The sequence below is a fragment of the Petromyzon marinus genome, chromosome 62 (assembly GCF_048934315.1).
Source record: "Petromyzon marinus isolate PM22_M1 ecotype Great Lakes invasive population chromosome 62, UKy_Petmar_22M1.pri1.0, whole genome shotgun sequence".
In the NCBI taxonomy this organism is placed as follows: domain Eukaryota; kingdom Metazoa; phylum Chordata; class Hyperoartia; order Petromyzontiformes; family Petromyzontidae; genus Petromyzon; species Petromyzon marinus.
Window position 1 is genome coordinate 1,692,236 of NC_133728.1, and position 23,979 is coordinate 1,716,214.

General features: G+C 53.2%; 1 protein-coding gene across 10 annotated transcripts in view; it reads right to left on the bottom strand.

Moving 5' to 3' along the window:
* The window catches only part of LOC116955834 (pleckstrin homology-like domain family B member 1), a 155,182-nt gene that overhangs the window by 72,673 nt on the left and 58,530 nt on the right, over positions 1-23,979 (bottom strand). For all 10 annotated transcript variants that reach the window (XM_076053775.1, XM_076053770.1, XM_076053771.1 and 7 more), the window contains exons 5-7: positions 6,560-6,673; positions 5,600-5,715; positions 2,990-4,732 (exon numbers count right to left, since the gene is read on the bottom strand). In XM_076053775.1, the coding sequence (XP_075909890.1) occupies positions 2,990-4,732; positions 5,600-5,715; positions 6,560-6,673 (1,973 nt within the window). The remainder of the gene's footprint in view (positions 1-2,989; positions 4,733-5,599; positions 5,716-6,559; positions 6,674-23,979) is intronic.

Below are 23,979 nucleotides of genomic sequence, written 5' to 3' on the forward strand. Positions count from 1 at the left end.
TGTGGCGAGCGTTGCCACGAATACAACCAATACAAATGTGGCGAGCGTTGCCACGAATACAACCAATACAAATGTGGCGCGCGTTGCCACGAATACAACCAATACAAATGTGGCGAGCGTTGCCACGAATACAACCAATACAAATGTGGCGAGCGTTGCCACGAATACAACCAATACAAATGTGGCGAGCGTTGCCACGAATACAACCAATACAAATGTGGCGAGCGTTGCCACGAATACAACCAATACAAATGTGGCGAGCGTTGCCACGAATACAACCAATACAAATGTGGCGCGCGTTGCCACGAATACAACCAATACAAATGTGGCGTGCGTTGCCACGAATACAACCAATACAAATGTGGCGCGCGTTGCCACGAATACAACCAATACAAATGTGGCGTGCGTTGCCACGAATACAACCAATACAAATGTGGCGCGCGTTGCCACGAATACAACCAATACAAATGTGGCGTGCGTTGCCACGAATACAACCAATACAAATGTGGCGAGCGTTGCCACGAATACAACCAATACAAATGTGGCGTGCGTTGCCACGAATACAACCAATACAAATGTGGCGCGCGTTGCCACGAATACAACCAATACAAATGTGGCGAGCGTTGCCACGAATACAACCAATACAAATGTGGCGAGCGTTGCCACGAATACAACCAATACAAATGTGGCGCGCGTTGCCACGAATACAACCAATACAAATGTGGCGCGCGTTGCCACGAATACAACCAATACAAATGTGGCGTGCGTTGCCACGAATACAACCAATACAAATGTGGCGCGCGTTGCCACGAATACAACCAATACAAATGTGGCGTGCGTTGCCACGAATACAACCAATACAAATGTGGCGCGCGTTGCCACGAATACAACCAATACAAATGTGGCGAGCGTTGCCACGAATACAACCAATACAAATGTGGCGTGCGTTGCCACGAATACAACCAATACAAATGTGGCGCGCGTTGCCACGAATACAACCAATACAAATGTGGCGAGCGTTGCCACGAATACAACCAATACAAATGTGGCGAGCGTTGCCACGAATACAACCAATACAAATGTGGCGCGCGTTGCCACGAATACAACCAATACAAATGTGGCGCGCGTTGCCACGAATACAACCAATACAAATGTGGCGTGCGTTGCCACGAATACAACCAATACAAATGTGGCGCGCGTTGCCACGAATACAACCAATACAAATGTGGCGCGCGTTGCCACGAATACAACCAATACAAATGTGGCGCGCGTTGCCACGAATACAACCAATACAAATGTGGCGAGCGTTGCCACGAATACAACCAATACAAATGTGGCGAGCGTTGCCACGAATACAACCAATACAAATGTGGCGCGCGTTGCCACGAATACAACCAATACAAATGTGGCGAGCGTTGCCACGAATACAACCAATACAAATGTGGCGCGCGTTGCCACGAATACAACCAATACAAATGTGGCGCGCGTTGCCACGAATACAACCAATACAAATGTGGCGAGCGTTGCCACGAATACAACCAATACAAATGTGGCGAGCGTTGCCACGAATACAACCAATACAAATGTGGCGTGCGTTGCCACGAATACAACCAATACAAATGTGGCGCGCGTTGCCACGAATACAACCAATACAAATGTGGCGAGCGTTGCCACGAATACAACCAATACAAATGTGGCGAGCGTTGCCACGAATACAACCAATACAAATGTGGCGCGCGTTGCCACGAATACAACCAATACAAATGTGGCGCGCGTTGCCACGAATACAACCAATACAAATGTGGCGTGCGTTGCCACGAATACAACCAATACAAATGTGGCGAGCGTTGCCACGAATACAACCAATACAAATGTGGCGAGCGTTGCCACGAATACAACCAATACAAATGTGGCGCGCGTTGCCACGAATACAACCAATACAAATGTGGCGAGCGTTGCCACGAATACAACCAATACAAATGTGGCGAGCGTTGCCACGAATACAACCAATACAAATGTGGCGCGCGTTGCCACGAATACAACCAATACAAATGTGGCGCGCGTTGCCACGAATACAACCAATACAAATGTGGCGCGCGTTGCCACGAATACAACCAATACAAATGTGGCGCGCGTTGCCACGAATACAACCAATACAAATGTGGCGAGCGTTGCCACGAATACAACCAATACAAATGTGGCGCGCGTTGCCACGAATACAACCAATACAAATGTGGCGAGCGTTGCCACGAATACAACCAATACAAATGTGGCGCGCGTTGCCACGAATACAACCAATACAAATGTGGCGAGCGTTGCCACGAATACAACCAATACAAATGTGGCGAGCGTTGCCACGAATACAACCAATACAAATGTGGCGAGCGTTGCCACGAATACAACCAATACAAATGTGGCGAGCGTTGCCACGAATACAACCAATACAAATGTGGCGAGCGTTGCCACGAATACAACCAATACAAATGTGGCGCGCGTTGCCACGAATACAACCAATACAAATGTGGCGAGCGTTGCCACGAATACAACCAATACAAATGTGGCGCGCGTTGCCACGAATACAACCAATACAAATGTGGCGAGCGTTGCCACGAATACAACCAATACAAATGTGGCGCGCGTTGCCACGAATACAACCAATACAAATGTGGCGAGCGTTGCCACGAATACAACCAATACAAATGTGGCGAGCGTTGCCACGAATACAACCAATACAAATGTGGCGAGCGTTGCCACGAATACAACCAATACAAATGTGGCGAGCGTTGCCACGAATACAACCAATACAAATGTGGCGAGCGTTGCCACGAATACAACCAATACAAATGTGGCGCGCGTTGCCACGAATACAACCAATACAAATGTGGCGAGCGTTGCCACGAATACAACCAATACAAATGTGGCGAGCGTTGCCACGAATACAACCAATACAAATGTGGCGAGCGTGCAGCGACGGTGCGACGGCTCTCACCAGGCGCTCCGTCTCCTGCTCGCGGAGTCGCTCGTCGCGGTGCCTGCGGTGGTACTGGCGCAGCTCCGACTCGTCCCCGCCGCGGATCTCCGAGATGCTGCCCTTGCGCTCCCGCAAGCGCGGCGGAGACGCCGGCGCCGCCGCCGCCGCCGCCGCCGCCGCCGCCTTCCCCCCGTCATCCACCACCACCTCCTCCTCCTCCTCCGGCGGGAAATCCCGCTCGGAATCCGAACCGGCGGAACGATCGAGGGCCGACGGCCGCCCCCCGTCCGGCTTCGCGGCGGCGGCGGCGGCGGCGATCGGTGAGGTTGCGGGGGTTGCGGCGGGCGACCTCATCGTCATCGTCAGACTCGACGACAGATTCGGCGAGGGCGGCGCCGGCGGTCGCCTGCGCTGCAGCCCGGGGCTCCGGCAGGGAGACCGCGGCACGGGTGGCGTGGTGGTCGTCGTCGTTGTTGACGCCGCCGCCGCCGCCGCTGCTGTTGTTGTTGTTGTTGACGCCGGGATCTTAACCTTGGTCGCGACGCTGAAAGAGCCGCCCGGCGGGCCCGAGGTCGACGACGACGCCGCCGCCGCGGCGGCACCGAATTCGTGGTCGAAAATAACGAGGCCTTCTCGTGCACCGCCGCCACTATCACCACCAGCACCACCACCAACACCTCCGCTGGACCGCCGTACGAACGCCGGACTGGTGAAGACACCTCCGAGGCGTTTGCCGACCGAGGGGCACGACTCTGGCCCGGCCAGCGCCGGCGAAGCCGCGGCCTTGCGGCTCGACTTCGGGCTCAGAGGAGGCAGCGCGTCCAGGGGGCGCCGTTGCTGCTGCTGCTGCTGCTGGTGGTGGCCGTAATCAGGGCTGAGCGGGGAGCGAGGGGACCCGTCGGGGCCTACGGCCGCGGGCTTCGCCTGAGGCTGACCCCAACGCTGGTCGCTCTGGACGCCCAACGTCGGAGAGCGGCCTTCCGAGGATCCGCCACCGCCACCGCGCGCCACAAGTCTTCTTGCCGACGACGGCGAGTGCGGCGGCTGCTGCTGCTGCTGCTGCCACCTCGAGGGACCCTGCGGGGAGGCGAGGGAGATGGGGAAGCAGCCGCGGCGCGAAACCTCCGGGCTGGCAGGCGGGGTCGCCGATCTCCTCGCCGCCCGCGGGGAGAGTGGCACGGGCCCGGCCGCCGTGGCCGCCCCCCCGCCCCTCTCCGGAGAAACCCTGGGCAGCCTCGGGCTCGGCGGGCCCTCCGGCGAGAAGCCTGGGAAGCAGGCCGCCGCGGCGTCGGCACCGCCGCCCTGGCTGGGTTTGGCGTGCGCCAGGTGAGGCCGCTCCGTGGGCGCGTCCCGGATCCGTCGCCTCGGCGCGCGGGGGCTTTCGGCCCCGGCGGCCGGCGCCGCCGGCGTCGCCGTCGCCGCGGCGGCGGCGGCGGCGGCGCGGAAGCCGTTGGCGGAGCGCTGCGAAGTGAAGTTGTAGCTGGAGGAGCGGGCGGGCACGGGCGGCGTGCCGCGGTTGTCGTTGGACGACGTTGACGACGATGGCGACGACGAGGCGGACGCCAGGTTGTCGTAGCACGAGCCGGAGAGGGAGACGCGGCCCGGGCTCGAGGGAGGGGAGCACGGCACGCCGCGGGGCTGCGGCTGCTGCCGGTTGTTGTTGCCGTTCTCCGGAGCGGAGGCGACGCTGGCGAAGGAGGCCGGCGTGAGCGGGGCGCCGGCGGCTGTGTTGCTTTCCAGCGTGAGCGAGTCGATGATGTCCTGGCGGTGTGGGAGGGGTGGGTGGTGGCGGGGGGGGGGGGTGGTGGCGAGGGGGGCGGTGGTGCCAGATTTCGAGTGAGCGGGTACCGTGCCAGCGATCGACGGGACCGCGCGTGCACTCTGCCACAGCCGGAGTTAAAATAATAACAATAACGATTATGAATTAATGATCGTCATCATCATAATCATCACCAACATCACCGTCAAGTAAACTCGTATCAAATAGAGGCGACTTCCACAACACAGTGTTTTTTTTTTGGGTTAGGTCACGTAAATATTTAAAAAGTGTCGTCAAATCCCCCGCCACACGACAGCCAACTAGTGCGGGTTTGTCACGTAAACAGAACGCGGCCAATTCGTCACTAGTACAGCTCTAACCGGTGCGTTGGATAGCAAAGCCACAACATTTACAGTCTGAGTGCGACGTTTCGTCAGTAATTACAACCAGCTCCATCAGGCGACGTTACTAATTGGCTGTGTCGGGTGGTGGCGGCTTTAACGACACTTTTACGTATTCACACGATTTAACCCCAAAACCTCTTATGGATGATATTAGTCGCGAAAGCCTCCTCCTACGGGTGAAAACACACAGAGGTTGATGAAACAAATTAAGAAGTACTGCTGGCGTGCCCTGTGGATTCATTTGCATTGTCGATTATTTACCTTCTAAAACAAAAATCTGGCCACGTCTCACCATCCCCCACCGCCCCCCCCCCCCCCCCCCCCAGAAAGGGCATCTCACACCCCCAGGGGGTACAGCACGCAGCCACAGGCTCACAAGGAGAACCACTGGCCTAACGGACGGCATGTTTCCCGTCAGCGACCAGGCGGAAGCCTCCTACGTGTTCAAATAAACGGCGTCTTCACCTGCAGGTCCTGCTCGATGGAGCAGGCGTTGAGGAGTTTGTCTCGAGCGCCGGCCCGCCCTGCCGGCGCCCCGTCCCTGCGCCGGGGGTCGTTGCCGTTCACCGAGCTCATGGCGTCTGCTCGCACGCGGCAAAGAAAAAGGTTCCCCCAACCCTCCCTCATCACCCCCCGCCCCCCGGTGTAGCCTCAACAGACTGTTGGGGCAAGTGCTGCTGGCGAGCAGCAGCTGTGAAGGCCGGCACGGCGCACGAGGTGGCCAGCGCCACGCCCCGGCCGCCTTTGTCTCCCCCAGTAGCGACGTTTACTAAAAACCGCACCGGGTACTCATTTCAGGCTGAGTCGACCTAAGGGAGGGCCCAGGACCGGTTCAGATAATCGTCACCGGTGTTGGCCGTGAGCGGGAATCGAACTCGGGTCGCCAGGTTCATAGCACAGCAGGCTAACTGCTACACTATCGCTCCTCACAACGCACCCACACACACACGCACATACGCACAGGCACGCACGCACACACACAAACAGGCACGCACACGCGCACACACACACGAACAGGCACACACACGCGCACACGCACGCACGCACATGCACCCACAAACGCACGCGCCCGTACACACAAGCACGCACGCACACATGCGCACGTATGTGCACGCGCACACACACACACACATGCACGCTCAACACATGGTGATGATGATGACAATGATAGCAATGACGCGAATGGTATTGACTTTGATGATGTTGTTATTGACGTTGTTGTTGACGTTGTCGTTATTGTTGGTGTTGTTGTTGACGTTGATGGTGTTGTTATTATTATTGTTGTTGTTGTTTGTGTTATTGTTGTTATTGTTGTTGGTGTTATTGTTGTTCTTGTGATTGCTCTTATTGTTGTTGGTGTGATTGGTGTTATTGTTGCTGTTGTTATTGTTAATGTTATTTTTGTTGTTGTTGTTGTTGACGTACGTGACGGGGCGGCAGGCGGGTTCGCCGACGGGGCCAGCATGCTGCGGATTCTCACCGCCTCGTCCGGATGATTGAAACGGAAGAAGTTCCACTGTCCGAGACACAGCATGCAGCCTGTGTACACACAGACACACACACACAGACACACACACACAGACACACACACACAGACACCCACACACACAGACACACATACAGACACACACAGACACACACAGACACAGACACACACACAGACACCCACACACACACAGACACACACACACACAGACACCCACACACACGGACACACACACAGACACACACACAGACACACACACCCACACACACAGACACACACACCCACACACACAGACATACAGACACCCACACAGACAGACACACACACACAGACACACATACAGACACACAGGGGAACAGGGTAAGCAGTTAACGCACAACCAAAGACAAAGATCCCCCGTGTAGCCTTAACAGACTGTTGGGACAAGTGCTGTTAGCGAGTAGCAGCAGCACCTATGAAGGCCGGGGGGTTGGGTGGCCAGCACCACGCCCGTCTGGCAGTGATGATGGGCTGCGTCAACCCCCCACTCCCCACCCCCCACCTCACGCGACCAGGAGGTGAACTCTTGACCTTCCGACCGCTGCGATCCACTCAATGGCCCGGCCGCACGAACGGCTTCACCACGACCGCTGCACCGCATTCATTCTCCCTCGGTGTCTCTCGCTAACCCTCTTCCTCACCCTCTTCCTCACCCTCTTCCTCACCCTCTTCCTCACCCTCTCTCTAACCCTCACCCTCTTCCTCTCCCTGACCCACCCAACCGGGAGTTGAACTCTCGACCTCCCGAGCGCCAGGAGCTGCTGGCTGTGCTGCCACCGGCGCCGCGCTGGACATGAAGCCAACAAAGAGTCTGAGGGAAGGGCCGGGAGACTGAATTCGTGCCGGAGTTTTCAGTTTCATTTATGAGGTATAACCCTGTGAGCCATGCGGCCGTTGATTCGGGTGCAACCTCAACAAACAAAAACATGAACAAAGAACATCCTGCGGTGACTAAGCAGCAAACAGAAAAAATCCTGGAAAGAACCGGCAAACATCTACAACATAAAAGCACCGCATACCAACGCTGTGTGCAAAAATCACAGGAATCCGAAGAGCTACAAAGCTCTTTGTCAGATGTGCGACAGATGCGCCGTCGCCGCCGTCATTGGCGTGCCGTTGTTTGTGGCCCGCCTGTGGCCGCCATGCACGGCCCGGTTTAAATATAAATGAGAACTCCGTTGGCAGGCAGGGCCGGAGTCGGCCGCTCTGGCGGAGCGCAGGAATGCCGGGGCGTGTGCCGTCATGCCGACAACGAGTATATTTATAATCCTCCGCTGCCCTTGGACACTGACTTTTCATTTTATTTTAAAACTTTTTTTTTATTTTGGCCGCCCAGGTCACCCCCTCCCCCCCTGGAGGCGGTCACGCTCGGCGCTTTCAAGCCACGCCGACGCGAGACCGGATGATGACGATTCTCCTCCTTGTCCTTCTTCCCCTTCTCCTCCTTCTTCTTCTTCCAAGATTGATGTCTTGAGGCTTGGACTGGGGAGGAGACTGGGCCTCAGGTTCGGAGTCCTGAACGAGACTCAGGGAGACCGGGTCTCAGGGTCAGAGTCTGGGTTGAGACTCGGGGAGACCGGGTCTCAGGGTCAGAGTCTGGGTTGAGACTCATGGAGACCGGGTCTCAGGATTGGAGTCTAATTGACACTGAGACCGGGTCTCAGGGTCAGAGTCTGGGTTGAGACTCAGGGAGACCGGGTCTCAGGATTGGAGTCTAATTGAGACTAAGTGAGACCGGGTCTCAGGGTCAGAGTCTGGGTTGAGAGTCTGGGTTGAGACTCGGGGAGACCGGGTCTCAGAATTAGAGTCTAATTGAGACTAAGTGAGACCGGGTCTCAGGGTCAGAGTCTGGGGTGAGACTCGGGGAGACCGGGTCTCAGGATTGGAGTCTAATTGACACTAAGTGAGACCGGGTCTCGGGGTCAAGAGTCTGGGTTGAGACTCAGGGAGACCGGGTCTCAGGATTGGAGTCTAATTGAGACTAAGTGAGACCGGGTCTCAGGGTCAGAGTCTGGGGTGAGACTCATAGAGACCGGGTCTCAGGGTCAGAGTCTGGGTTGAGACTCAGGGAGACCAGGTCTCAGGATTGGAGTCTAATTGACACTAAGTGAGACCGGGTCTCAGGGTCAGAGTCTGGGTTGAGACTCGGGGAGACCGGGTCTCAGGATTAGAGTCTAATTGAGACTAAGTGAGACCGGGTCTCAGGGTCAGAGTCTGGGATGAGACTCGGGGAGACCGGGTCTCAGGATTGGAGTCTAATTGACACTAAGTGAGACCGGGTCTCGGGGTCAAGAGTCTGGGTTGAGACTCATGGAGACCGGGTCTCAGGGTCAGAGTCTGGGGTGAGACTCGGGGAGACCGGGTCTCAGGATTGGAGTCTAATTGAGACTAAGTGAGACCGGGTCTCAGGGTCAGAGTCTGGGTTGAGACTCAGGGAGACCGGGTCTCAGGATTGGAGTCTAATTGAGACTAAGTGAGACCGGGTCTCAGGGTCAGAGTCTGGGGTGAGACTCAGGGAGACCGGGTCTCAGGATTAGAGTCTAATTGAGACTAAGTGAGACCGGGTCTCAGGGTCAGAGTCTGGGTTGAGACTCGGGGAGACCGGGTCTCAGGATTAGAGTCTAATTGAGACTAAGTGAGACCGGGTCTCAGGGTCAGAGTCTGGGGTGAGACTCGGGGAGACCGGGTCTCAGGATTGGAGTCTAATTGACACTAAGTGAGACCGGGTCTCGGGGTCAAGAGTCTGGGGTGAGACTCGGGGAGACCGGGTCTCAGGATTGGAGTCTAATTGACACTAAGTGAGATCGGGTCTCAGGGTCAGAGTCTGGGTTGAGACTCAGGGAGACCGGGTCTCAGGATTGGAGTCTAATTGAGACTAAGTGAGACCGGGTCTCAGGGTCAGAGTCTGGGTTGAGACTCAGGGAGACCGGGTCTCAGGATTGGAGTCTAATTGAGACTAAGTGAGACCGGGTCTCAGGGTCAGAGTCTGGGTTGAGACTCGGGGAGACCGGGTCTCAGGATTAGAGTCTAATTGAGACTAAGTGAGACCGGGTCTCAGGGTCAGAGTCTGGGGTGAGACTCGGGGAGACCGGGTCTCAGGATTGGAGTCTAATTGACACTAAGTGAGACCGGGTCTCGGGGTCAAGAGTCTGGGGTGAGACTCGGGGAGACCGGGTCTCAGGATTGGAGTCTAATTGACACTAAGTGAGACCGGGTCTCAGGGTCAGAGTCTGGGTTGAGACTCAGGGAGACCGGGTCTCAGGATTGGAGTCTAATTGAGACTAAGTGAGACCGGGTCTCAGGGTCAGAGTCTGGGTTGAGACTCAGGGAGACCGGGTCTCAGGATTGGAGTCTAATTGAGACTAAGTGAGACCGGGTCTCAGGGTCAGAGTCTGGGTTGAGACTCGGGGAGACCGGGTCTCAGGATTAGAGTCTAATTGAGACTAAGTGAGACCGGGTCTCAGGGTCAGAGTCTGGGGTGAGACTCGGGGAGACCGGGTCTCAGGATTGGAGTCTAATTGACACTAAGTGAGACCGGGTCTCGGGGTCAAGAGTCTGGGGTGAGACTCGGGGAGACCGGGTCTCAGGATTGGAGTCTAATTGACACTAAGTGAGACCGGGTCTCAGGGTCAGAGTCTGGGTTGAGACTCAGGGAGACCGGGTCTCAGGATTGGAGTCTAATTGAGACTAAGTGAGACCGGGTCTCAGGGTCAGAGTCTGGGTTGAGACTCAGGGAGACCGGGTCTCAGGATTGGAGTCTAATTGAGACTAAGTGAGACCGGGTCTCAGGGTCAGAGTCTGGGTTGAGACTCGGGGAGACCGGGTCTCAGGATTAGAGTCTAATTGAGACTAAGTGAGACCGGGTCTCAGGGTCAGAGTCTGGGGTGAGACTCGGGGAGACCGGGTCTCAGGATTGGAGTCTAATTGACACTAAGTGAGACCGGGTCTCAGGGTCAGAGTCTGGGGTGAGACTCGGGGAGACCAGGTCTTAGGATTGGAGTCTAATTGAGACTAAGTGAGACCGGGTCTCAGGGTCAGAGTTCGGGTTGAGACTCAGGGAGACCGGGTCTCAGGATTGGAGTCCATTTGAAACTTAGGGAGACCAGGTTTCAGGGTCAGAGTTCGGGTTGAGACTCAGGGAGACCGGGTCTCATCGTCAGTCTGAGTTGAAGACCGGGTTGGGTTCGGAGTCTGTATCTCGTTTGAGTGGAGAGATGTCAACTACCTCGCCTGGTATACTGGAGGTCGTCAGTTCATTCCCAACCCTCACGCCTGGTCTATATTTGGAGTTTGCAGTGTCTCTCTCCCCGTGGTCGTGTGAATTTTTCTCCGGGTCCTCCGGTTTTTCCTTCCACAGTTAGAAACAACATCACGTGGTATTTTTTGGCCGCTACTATAGATGCCCACGTGACGACGATGATGATCAGCCCATCACTTCATTGGGCTATCATTCATGGTCGCTTCTGGGAAAAAACAGAGATCAACTACATATCTCAGCGTGGGGCCTTACCTGGGCAAAATAAAAAAAAAATTAGTTTAAATAGTTTTAGTTTAGAGCGAATGGCGACGTTCATCGACTCAAACCCAGACCGCCCCCCCCCCCCCCCCCAAAGCGGTGCAGGGTTCGAGGTGTCATCATCCGTAGCGCAGGAAGAGGGGCTGGCTCCCAGCAGCAGCAGCAGCGGAGGCAGCGGCAGCAGAGGCAGCAGATGTAGCAGAGGCAGAGGTCCGTGTGGCGTGGATGGCACGGGTAGCATGGGTGGCACGGGTGGCACGGATGGCACAGATGGCACGGGTGGCACGGGTGGCACGGGTGGCACGGATGGCGCGGATGGCACGGGTGGCACGGGTGGCACGGGTGGCACGGGTGACGCGGATGGCACGGGTGGCACGGGTGGCACGGGTGGCACGGATGGCACGGGTGGCACGGGTGGCACGGATGGCACGGGTGGCACGGATGGCACGGGTGGCACGGGTGGCACGGGTGGCAAAGATGGCACGGGTGGCACGGGTGGCATCGCGCGGATTCCACGACGGGCGACAAAATAGATCGGAACCACGGAGCGAGCGCCCTCGCCACTCTGTCTGCTTCTACCTCTCCACTGGCACCGCACGCTCACACAAAGACAAAGATCCCCCGTGTAGCCTAAAACAGACTGTTGGGGCAAGTGCTGTTAGCGAGCACCTATGAAGGCCGGCACGGCACACGAGGGGGCGGGTGGCCAGCACCACGCCCGGCCGCCTTTGTCTCTCCAGTGGCGATGTCCACACACTGCACCGGGTACTCATTTGAGGCTGAGTCGACCTAGGGGAGGCCCAGGATCGAACTCGTGCCGCCGGGTTTGTAGCGCAGCGCGCTAACCGCTGCACTACTGCTCCCCACATGCACCGCAACTGCGTGTGGGTTCGGTGAACTGGTCGGCGTGGATACGCGACGGTCTGATATGCGACGTTGTAAACTGCTGTTATACAGTGAGGGAAAAAAAGTATTTGATCCCCTGCTGATTTTGTACGTTTGCCCACTGACAAATAAATGATCAGTCTATAATTTTAATGGTAGGTTTATTTGAACAGTGAGAGACAGAATAACAACAACAAAATCCAGAAAAACGCATGTCAAAAATGTTATAAATGGATTTGCATTTTAATGAGGGAAATAAGTATTTGACCCCTCTGCAAAACATGACTTAGTACGTGGTGGCAAAACCCTTGTTGGCAATCACAGAGGTCAGACGTTTCTTGTAGTTGGCCACCAGGTTTGCACACATCTCAGGAGGGATTTTGTCCCACTCCTCTTTGCAGATCTTCTCCAAGTCATTAAGGTTTCGAGGCTGACGTTTGGCAACTCGAACCTTCAGCTCCCTCCACAGACTTTCTATGGGATTAAGGTCTGGAGACTGGCGAGGCCACTCCAGGACCTTAATGGGCTTCTTCTTGAGCTACTCCTTTGTTGCCTTGGCCGTGTGTTTTGGGTCATTGTCATGCTGGAATACCCATCCACGACCCATTTTCAATGCCCTGGCTGAGGGAAGGAGGTTCTCACCCAAGATTTGACGGTACATGGCCCCGTCCATCGTCCCTTTGATGCGGTGAAGTTGTCCTGTCCCCTTAGCAGAAAAACACCCCCAAAGCATAATGTTTACACCTCCATGTTTGACGGTGGGGATCGTGTTCTTGGGGTCATAGGCAGCATTCCTCCTCCTCCAAACACGGCGAGTTGAGTTGATGCCAAAGAGCTCCATTTTGGTCTCATCTGACCACAACACTTTCACCCAGTTGTCCTCTGAATCATTCAGATGTTCATTGGCAAACTTCAGACGGGCATGTATATGTGCTTTCTTGAGCAGGGGGACCTTGCGGGCGCTGCAGGATTTCAGTCCTTCACGAGGTAGTGTGTTCCCAATTGTTTTCTTGGTGACTATGGTCCCAGCTGCCTTGAGATCATTGACAAGATCCTCCCGTGTAGTTCTGGGCTGATTCCTCACCGTTCTCATGATTATTGCAACTCCACGAGGTGAAATCTTGCATGGAGCCCCAGGCCGAGGGAAATTGACAGTTCTTTTGTGTTTCTTCCATTTGCGAATAATCGCACCAACTGTTGTCACCTTCTAACCAAGCTGCTTGAAAATGGTATTGTAGCCAATTCCAGCCTTGTGTAGGTCTACAATCTTGTCCCTGACATCCTTGGAGAGCTCTTTGGTCTTGGCCATGGTGGAGAGTTTGGAATCTAATTGATTGATTGCTTCTGTGGACAGGTGTCTTTTATACAGGTAACAAGCTGAGATTAGGAGCACTCCCTTTAAGAGTGTGCTCCTAATCTCAGCTCGTTACCTGTATAAAAGACACCTGGGAGCCAGAAATCTTTCTGAACGAGAGGGGGTCAAATTAACATGCAACTCAATTTGTAACATTTTTGACATGCGTTTTTCTGGATTTTCTTGTTGTTATTCTGTCTCTCACTGTTCAAATAAACCTGCCATTAAAATTATAGACTGATCATTTCTTTGTCAGTGGGCAAACGTACAAAATCAGCAGGGGATCAAATACTTTTTTCCCTCACTGTAATACTGCTAATAATTGTTATTGTACGTTTAATAACCGGTTTGAGATTGCGAGGGTTGCGCGTGTTTGTAAAATTGCTCTCAGATCCACGACCAAAAAGAAAATACGCGCACGCGTGCACGCACGCGCGCTTATAGCAACACGTAAACACAGCAATGTATATAAACAAGCGTGCACACACACACACACACACAGATCCCCTCGTGTAGCGCGCTGGGGCAAGTGCTGCTCGCGAGCAGCACCTATGAAGGCCGGCACGGCACACGATGGGGTGGGTGGCCAGCACCACGCCCAGCCGCCTTTGTCTCCCCGGTGGCGTGGTTTACCACACACCGCACCGGGTACTCATTTGAGGCTGAGTCGACCCTAGGCGAGGCCCATCAGGACCGGTTGAGATCATCGGCACCGGTTGTTGGTGGTGACCGTGTGCGGGGATTGAACCCGGGGCCGCTGGGTGGTTTGCAGCGCGGTGCCGCCCTAACTGCTGCACCACCACTCCCCACTGAATGTAAACGCGCGCGCGCACACACACATCACAAGAATACCCCGTGTAGCCTTGAACAGGCTGTTGGGGCAAGTGCGGAGTGGAGTAGAATTTGACAGTAGCTATTAAATTCACACGGAAACTCTATAGCAACTATAAAACGAAACTAGTGTTGTTACTTGACAGCTACTGTGTAGCTCTTTGTTAGAAGCGACGTGGCCCATCACAAATGACAGCTCAACGAAGAGGCGGCTTGTCATCATCACATGGACATTTATAGCCACCACATACTCTGAACGCGTGATTCTAAAGGTGGAGGGGAAAACCAAAAGACCCGGAGACAAAATCCACGAACCATGGGGAGAGAGACATCGCAAACTCCAAATATACAACAGCAGGCGTCAGGGTTGGGATCGAACTCACGACCTCCTGTATACCAGGCGAGGTAGTTAACATCTCTCCAGAGTGACACACGGACACACAGAGTGACACACAGTGTGACACAGAGAGTGACACACAGTGTGACACAGAAAGTGACACACAGTGTGACACAGAGAGTGACACACAGAGTGACACACAGAGTGACAGACGGACACAGTGTGTGACACACAGAGTGACACACGGACACACAGAGTGACACAGTGTGACACACAGAGTGACACACAGAGTGACACACAGTGTGACACACAGACACACAGAGTGACACACAGTGTGACACACAGACACACAGAGTGACACACAGAGTGACGTACGCACCCTCACACTCGCTGTCTGGAGTCCCCCTTGCGCTGCCGCTGCTGCTGCTGAGTAACGCCGGCAAAGGTGACAGAGAGATGCTAATTGAAGAGAAGGATTATAATTAAACACCCGCAAGGCGTTATGGGTACCTGGGTTGCTCCCACAGCGAACTAAATATAAATGCACCAACAGCAAAGACAAAGATGCCCCGTGTTGCCTTAACAGACTGTTGGGGCAAGTGCTGTTAACCAGCAACTATGAAGGCCGGAACGGCACACGAGGGGGTGGGTGGCCAGCACCACGCAGGCCGTCTTTGTCTCCCCAGTGGCGATGTTTACTACATAATGCACAAAGTACTCATTTGAGGCTGAGTCGACCTAGGGGAGGCCCGGGACCGGTTCAGATAATCATCACCGGTGTCGGCCGTGAGCGGGAATCGAACTGGGGTCGCCGTGTACGAAGCGCAGTGAAGCGCTAACCACTACACTGCCGCTCCTCATACATATCCACACACAAGCATATCCACACAACAACAACTGCCATTCGCCACTAAGTGGTGGTAACGTCACCACAACGCTTGTGCCAGGCCATGTGCACCTTGAGGCCACGTGACGTGTCGAACGCCCGCTGGCAGGTCACGGGGCAGACCCAGGTGCCACGGGTCGACTGACTGAGATGACTGGCTGATGCACCACCTGTGTCCCCTACTGTGCCAACTTGCTGTGCTTTAGCCACCCGGCGCTCCGCTCATTGTTGTGAGCGTCGCTCCTCCACCCTCCGTTGTTGTTGGAGGGCGACTGCCTCCAACTGCCCAGTAGCATCCTTCACGAGCCTCCTCCACAGAGGCCGATCTTGACACCGCTGGTACCAGTCATTGTTAAGTCCACTCAGCTCCACATCCTCCTGTACCAAGTCACTCCATCTCTTCTCTAGCCCGTGCCGTGCCCGTTTAGCCCCCTCGATCCGGCTGAACAAAAGCTGTGTAAGCATGCGGTGGCTCGGCATGTGGGCTACATGACCCAGCCAACGCAGCCTTGCCTGCCGGAGGAGCTCACCGATGGGACTTTGTCCAGATCTTTCAATGATTTGTGAGCTCACACAATCCAGCCTGGTTAAACCCAGGATGGATAATAGGCAGGCCAGCCTAAATGTTTCTAACCGGCGAAGATGTTCCATTAGGGAACACAACAACAACAACCGCCACACGCCACTACGTGGTGGTGACGTCACCACGACGCTTGTGCCAGGCCATGTGCACCTTGAGGCCACGTGAAGTGTCGAACGCCCGCTGGCAGGAGGTCACGGGACAGACCCAAGTGCCACGGGTCGACTAAGATGACTGAGATGACTGGCTGATGTACCACCTGTGCCCCCTACTGTGCCAACCTGCCCCACACACACACACACATATCCACAACAACAACAACCGCCATTCGCCACTAAGGGGCGGTGACGTCACCACGACGCTTGTGCCAGACCATGTGCACCTTGAGGCCACGTGAAGTGTCGAACGCCCGCTGGCAGGAGGTCACGGGGCAGACCCAGGTGCCACGGGTCGACTGACTGAGATGACTGAGATGACTGGCTGATGCACCACCTGTGCCCCCTACTGTGCCAACCTGCTGTGCTTTAGCCACCCGGCGCTCAGCTCGTTGTTGTGAGCGTCGCTCCTCCGCCCTCCGTTGTTGTTGGAGGGCGACTGCCTCCAACTGCCCAGTAGCGTCCTTCACGAGCCTCCTCCACAGAGGCCGATCTTGACACCACTGGTACCGGTCATCGGCAAGTCCACTCAGCTCCACGTCCTCCTGTACCACATCACTCCATCTCTTCTCTAGCCCGTGCCGCACCCGTTTAGTCCCCTCGATCCGGCCGAACAAAAGCTGTTTCGGCATGCGGTGGCTGGGCATGCGGGCTACATGACCCAGCCAACGCAGCCTTGCCCGCCGGAGGAGCTCACCGATGCGACCTTGCCCAGATCTTTCAAGGATTTGTGAGCTCCTCACGCAATCCAGCCTGGTTAAACCCAGGATGGATCGTAGGCAGGCCAGCCTAAATGTTTCTAACCGGCGAAGATGTTCCATTAGGGGGGTCCACGTTTCGCAAGCATAGAGAAGGGAGGGAATGACCGTGGCCGAGAAGACCTGAAGCTTAGTGCGGAGCGACAGACCAGGTAGCTTTCACACACACACATCCGCACACACATCCACACACACACATATATCCACACACACACATACATCCACACATACACACACATCCACACATCCACACACACACACATACATCCACACACACACACACATCCACACACACACATCCACACACACATATATCCACACACACACATATATCCACACACACACACATATCCACACACACATATCCACACACACACATACCCACACACACACACATATCCACACACACACACCCACACACACACATCCACACACACACACACATACCCACACACACACATCCACACACACACACATCCACACACACACATCCACACACACACACATCCACACACACACACATCCACACACACCCAACCCTCTCGCTATTCATCTGCAGGACACGGCGCGCTGAGCGCCTCTCCCGCCCCCCATCCGCTCATTCAGGAGCTGCACCGCCGCACAAAGGGGCGTGCTACGAGGGCTCGTAAATTGATCAAGGAACACTGCGCTTCATTCATCCATTCATTCATTCGTTTATTCGTTCATTCGCCCGTCCACTCACCCCCCCCACCGCTCCCCCCACCGTGTTAAGCGCCGACTGTGTATTTACCGCTTGCGATTGATTTGCGTCCGCTGGGAAGAGACCCAGCAGAAGCAGCGGCGGTGCCATCTGTTGCCATCCAAGCCGACAGATGGAAGGGAAAGTTTTGCTCTCTGTCCGGACGCCGCCGCTCACTAGGCTCAAGGCACGGGAGGGGGGGGGGGGGAGAGGGGGGACCCCCTCTGCAATTGCCTACTCGGGGTTTAGGTAGGTGAGTGGGTAGGTAAGTGGGTGGGTAGGTAGGTGGGTGGGTAGGTAGGTGGGTAGGCGAGTGGGGAGGTAGGTGAGTGGGTAGGTAGGTGAGTGGGTAGGTAGGTGAGTGGGTAGGTAGGTGGGTGGGTAGGCGAGTGGGTAGGTAGGTGAGTAGGTAGGTAGGTGAGTGGGTAGGTGAGTGGGTAGGCGAGTGGGTAGGTAGGTGAGTAGGTGAGTGGGTAGGTAGGTGAGTGGGTAGGTGAGTGGGTAGGTAGGTGGGTGGGTAGGTAGGTGAGTGGGTAGGTAGGTGGGTAGGCGAGTGGGTAGGTAGGTGAGTGGGTAGGTAGGTGAGTGGGTAGGTAGGTGAGTGGGTAGGTAGGTGGGTGGGTAGGCGAGTGGGTAGGTAGGTGAGTGGGTAGGTAGGTGAGTAGGTAGGTGAGTGGGTAGGTGAGTGGGTAGGCGAGTGGGTAGGTATGGTGAGTGGGTAGGTAGGTGAGTAGGTGAGTGGGTAGGTAGGTGAGTGGGTAGGTGAGTGGGTAGGTAGGTGGGTGGGTAGGTAGGTGAGTGGGTAGGTAGGTGGGTAGGCGAGTGGGTAGGTAGGTGAGTGGGTAGGTAGGTGAGTAGGTAGGTAGGTGAGTGGGTAGGTAGGTGAGTGGGTAGGTAGGTGGGTGGGTAGGCGAGTGGGTAGGTAGGTGAGTAGGTAGGTAGGTGAGTGGGTAGGTGAGTGGGTAGGCGAGTGGGTAGGTAGGTGAGTGGGTAGGTAGGTGAGTAGGTGAGTGGGTATGTAGGTGAATGGGTAGGTGAGTGGGTAGGTAGGTGGGTGGGTAGGTAGGTGAGTGGGTAGGTAGGTGGGTAGGCGAGTGGGTAGGTAGGTGAGTGGGTAGGTAGGTGAGTAGGTAGGTAGGTGAGTGGGTAGGTAGGTGAGTGGGTAGATAGGTGGGTGGGTAGGCGAGTGGGTAGGTAGGTGAGTGGGTAGGTAGGTGAGTGGGTAGGTAGGTGAGTGGGTAGGTAGGTGGGTAGGCGAGTGGATGCCGGGAGGGAATTTTGTCCCGAGACTTTGGTGTGGGGCCAGTGCATTCTTGGAAAAGGGTGCCACGAACTGCAGCACTTGCCCCGACAGTCTCTTAAGGCTACACGGGGCACCTTTGTCTTTGTGCCATGCCAGACACGATACTTCTCAGCACAAACAACAGAGTGTGGTCGTGGTGGTCTCTGTGGCTATAATGGGAGGAGGGAGGCTGCGTTAAGATCTTGACAGCTAAACTTAGCTTGGTTTGGAACCACGGAGTCGCGTTACTGTGCACACGCATGCAGTCTCACTCACACTCACTCACTATACACAGAACACTCACACTCACTCACTATACACAGAACACTCACACTCACTCACTATACACAGAACACTCACACTCACTCACTATACACAGAACACTCATACTCACTATACACAGAACACTCACTATAAACATAACACTCACACTCACTCACTATACACAGAACACTCACACTCACTCACTATACACAGCACACTCACTAAATACATAACACTCACTCACACTCACTCACTATACACAGGACACTCACACTCACTATACACAGAACACTCACTAAATACATAACACTCACTCACTATACACAGAACACTCACACTCATTCACTATACACAGCACACTCACTAAATACATAACACTCACACTCACTCACTATACACAGAACACTCACACTCACTATACACTGAACACTCATACTCACTATACACAGAACACTCACACTCACTCACTATACACAGAACACTCACACTCACTATACACAGAACACTCACACTCATTCACTATACACAGCACACTCACTAAATACATAACACTCACACTCACTCACTATACACAGAACACTCACACTCACTATACACAGAACACTCACACTCATTCACTATACACAGAACACTCACACTCACTATACACAACACTCACTATACACAGAACACTCATACTCACTATACACAGAACACTCACTATATACATAACACTCACACTCACTCACTATACACAGAACACTCACACTCACTATACACAGAACACTCACACTCACTATACACAGAACACTCATACTCACTATACACAGAACACTCATACTCACTATACACAGAACACTCATACTCACTATACACAGAACACTCACTATATACATAACACTCACACTCACTCACTATACACAGAACACTCACACTCACTATACACAGAACACTCACACTCACTATACACAGAACACTCATACTCACTATACACAGAACACTCATACTCACTATACACAGAACACTCACACTCACTATACACAGAACACTCACTATATACAGAACACTCACACTCACTATACACACAACACTCACACTCACTATACACTCACACTCACTATACACAGAACACTCACACTCACTATACACACAACACTCACACTCACTCACTATACACATAACACTCACACTCACTATACACTCACACTCATTATACACAGAACACTCACACTCACTATACATAGAACACTCACTATACACTCACACTCACTATACACAGAACACTCACACTCACTATACATAGAACACTCACACTCACTATACACAGAACACTCACACTCACTCACTATACACCGAACACTCACACTCACTATACACAGAACTCTCACACTCACTATACACAGAACACTCACACTCATTCACTATACACAGAATACTCACTATATACAGAACACTCACTCACTATACACAGAACACTCACACACTCACTCACTATACACAGAACACTCACACACTCACTATACACAGAACACTCACACTCATTCACTATACACAGAACACTCACACTCACTATACACAGAACACTCACACACTCACTCACTATATACAGAACACTCACACACTCACTCACTATACACAGAACACTCTCACACTCACTCACGATATACAGAACACTCACACACTCACTCACTATATACAGAACACTCACTCACTATATACACAACACTCACACACTCACTCACTATATACAGAACACTCACACTCACTCACTATATAGAGAACACTCACTCACTATATACACAACACTCACACACTCAATCACTATATACAGAACACTCACACACTCACTCACTATATACAGAACACTCACACACTCACTCACTATATACAGAACACTCACACACTCACTCACTATATACAGAACACTCACACTCACTCACTATATACAGAACACTCACTCACTATATACAGAACACTCACACAATCACTCACGATATACAGAACACTCACACACTCACTCACTATATACAGAACACTCACTATATACAGAACACTCACACACTCACTCACTATATACAGAACACTCACACACTCACTCACTATACACAGAACACTCACACTCACTATACACAGAACACTCACTATACACATAACACTCACTATACACATAACACTCACACACTCACTCACTATATACAGAACAATCACACACTCACTCACTATACACAGAACACTCACTCACAATCCACAGAACACTCACACACTCACTCACTATACAAAGAACACACACACTCATTCACTATACACAGAACACTCACTCACTATATACAGAACACTCACACACTCAATCACTATATACAGAACACTCACACTCACTATATACAGAGCACTCACACACTCACTATATACAGAACACTCACACTCACTATATACAGAGCACTCACACACTCACTCACTATATACAGAACACTCACACTCACTATATACAGAACACTCACTCACGCACTCGCTCACTCACTCGCTCACACACTCCCACTCTCTAGAGAACAGAGAGAGAGCATACAAACTCCACTCACTCGTATTCACTATCACTCACTGTTGGGGCAAATGCTGCTAGCGAGCACCTATGAAGGCCGGCACGGCACAGGAGGGGGTGGGTGGCCAGCACCACGCCCGGCCGCCTTTGTCTCCCCAGTGACGATGTTTACACATCGCGCCAGGTACTCATTTGAGGCTGAGTCGACCTAGGGGAGGCCCGGGACCGGTTCAGATAATCGTCACTGGTGTTGGCCGTGAGCGGGAATCGAACCCGGGTCGCCAGGTTCATATTAGCTTTGATCAATCTTTGGAAGAACGCAATCACGAGGTGAGGCGCTGCCTGTTGTGTTAGCCGACTCTCTGTGTGTTGTATCGCATTGCATTTCTAAGTTTCACGGGGTTTGTTTTCTACCTGATGACGATTGCTTGCGTTGCATTCGAACACGCCGTTATTTTATTTAATTCATTTCCTCTCTCTCTACGCGACTTTGCCGAAAAAAAAGCAAAGAGTTATTCCCGCAGTCACGAAGGCTCCGAATCAAGTTTAAGTCGCACTTCTTACGTGCCCCGCGGGCTCATTTGTGTTGGCGATGACTTACCTTCTAAAGAATATACCTGGCCACGTCTCGCACAACCCCCCCCACCCCCCCCCCAGAAAGGGCATCTCGCACCCCCAGGCTAACAACAACAACGAGGAGGAGGAGGAGAACGTCCGTTTCATCCCAGTTGCGCTTCGTGCGCGTTTGGCGGCGTGCAAAAAAAAATCAATCGAGCGAGAGGCCTCCGATGCCAAACCCCCCCCAAAAAAACCCCACACGCGGGCAAATTACTGCACTGCCCAGGTATGGCAACTCCCTTCTCCTCCTCCTCCTGCTGCTGCTGCTGCGCCATCCAAGCTCTCCCCGAACTCCGCACCGCCACTCGCGGCGAGCTGAGAGGATCGCGTGTTCACTGGCGGAGGAGCGTGCCCAGGCACGTGCTTGCTGGGGCTGTTCCACGCATCTGGCCCATCCACTCACCTACCCACCGACCTAACCATAACGTCCACCTACTGTCCTATTCATTTACTTGCTCACCTGCCCGACTACCGAACCATATACATCTACCTACCACACCTACTTTTAATTAACTTACTCACCTGCTCATCCTCTCACGTAACCACCGACCGAATCGTACACATACCTAATGTCCTATTAATTTATTTACTCACCTGCCCATCCACTCATCTACCCGCCTACCTAACCATACATCTACCTAATGTCCTATTAATGTATTTACACACCTGCCTACCCACTCACCTACCCACCTACCTAACCATACATCTAACTACCACTCTCCTATTAATGTATTTATACACCTGCCCATCCACTCACTTACCCATCTACCCGCTCTCCTATGCACCTACCCGTCCACTTAGGTACTCACTCACCTACTCACCCATGCATGCATACACTGTACCTACCTAGCCACCTACCCACACATCTACCTAATCGCCTATGAAGCTACCCACTTTGTGTGCACGTTGAACTTCTTTTGCGCCGTACGTAGCCAACCGTGCTAATCGAAGATGCGGGGGAAACACAACAAACTTAACACGAAAAGCAGTTCCAAAGAAATTAGTTTTCCTTCACTTACCTACCCATCCACTCACCTACCCACCCACCTTATCACAGTTCCTGTGATCACTGTTACATTTCGATTTAAAGCTTTCGTGACTGCAATGATTCATCTTCTTTGGTTCTTTCGGTAAAGTCACGTAGAATGAGAATAAAATAATAAATTGATAAAATAAAATAACACAATAATATTCTCACGACGTTTCGGCCACAACACAAGCGGCCTTCATCAGGTGAAGGGGCGAGACTGTCTGGTAGGACAGCGCTGGTGAAGGCCGCTTGTGTTGTGGCCGAAACGTCGTGAGAATATTATTGTGTTATTTTATTTTATCAATTTATTATTTTATTCTCATTCTACGTGACTTTACCGAAAGAACCAAAGAACACTGTTACATTGTTTTAATAGTTTTATTTTGGTGATTTCGAAAACGATTTGGTTTAGCCATATTTGTTTGCTGTGGTACAGAGTTAGACTGATAACTTGAATCTAAATTGTCTTATGGTTGTTGTTGTTGTTGTTTGACTTGCATCCAACTGGGATTTTTTTCACACAGCGGTGACATACGGTGCTTTTTCTGGAAGGCTTTGCTGTTTTTTTCCTGGATTTTTCTGTTGCGC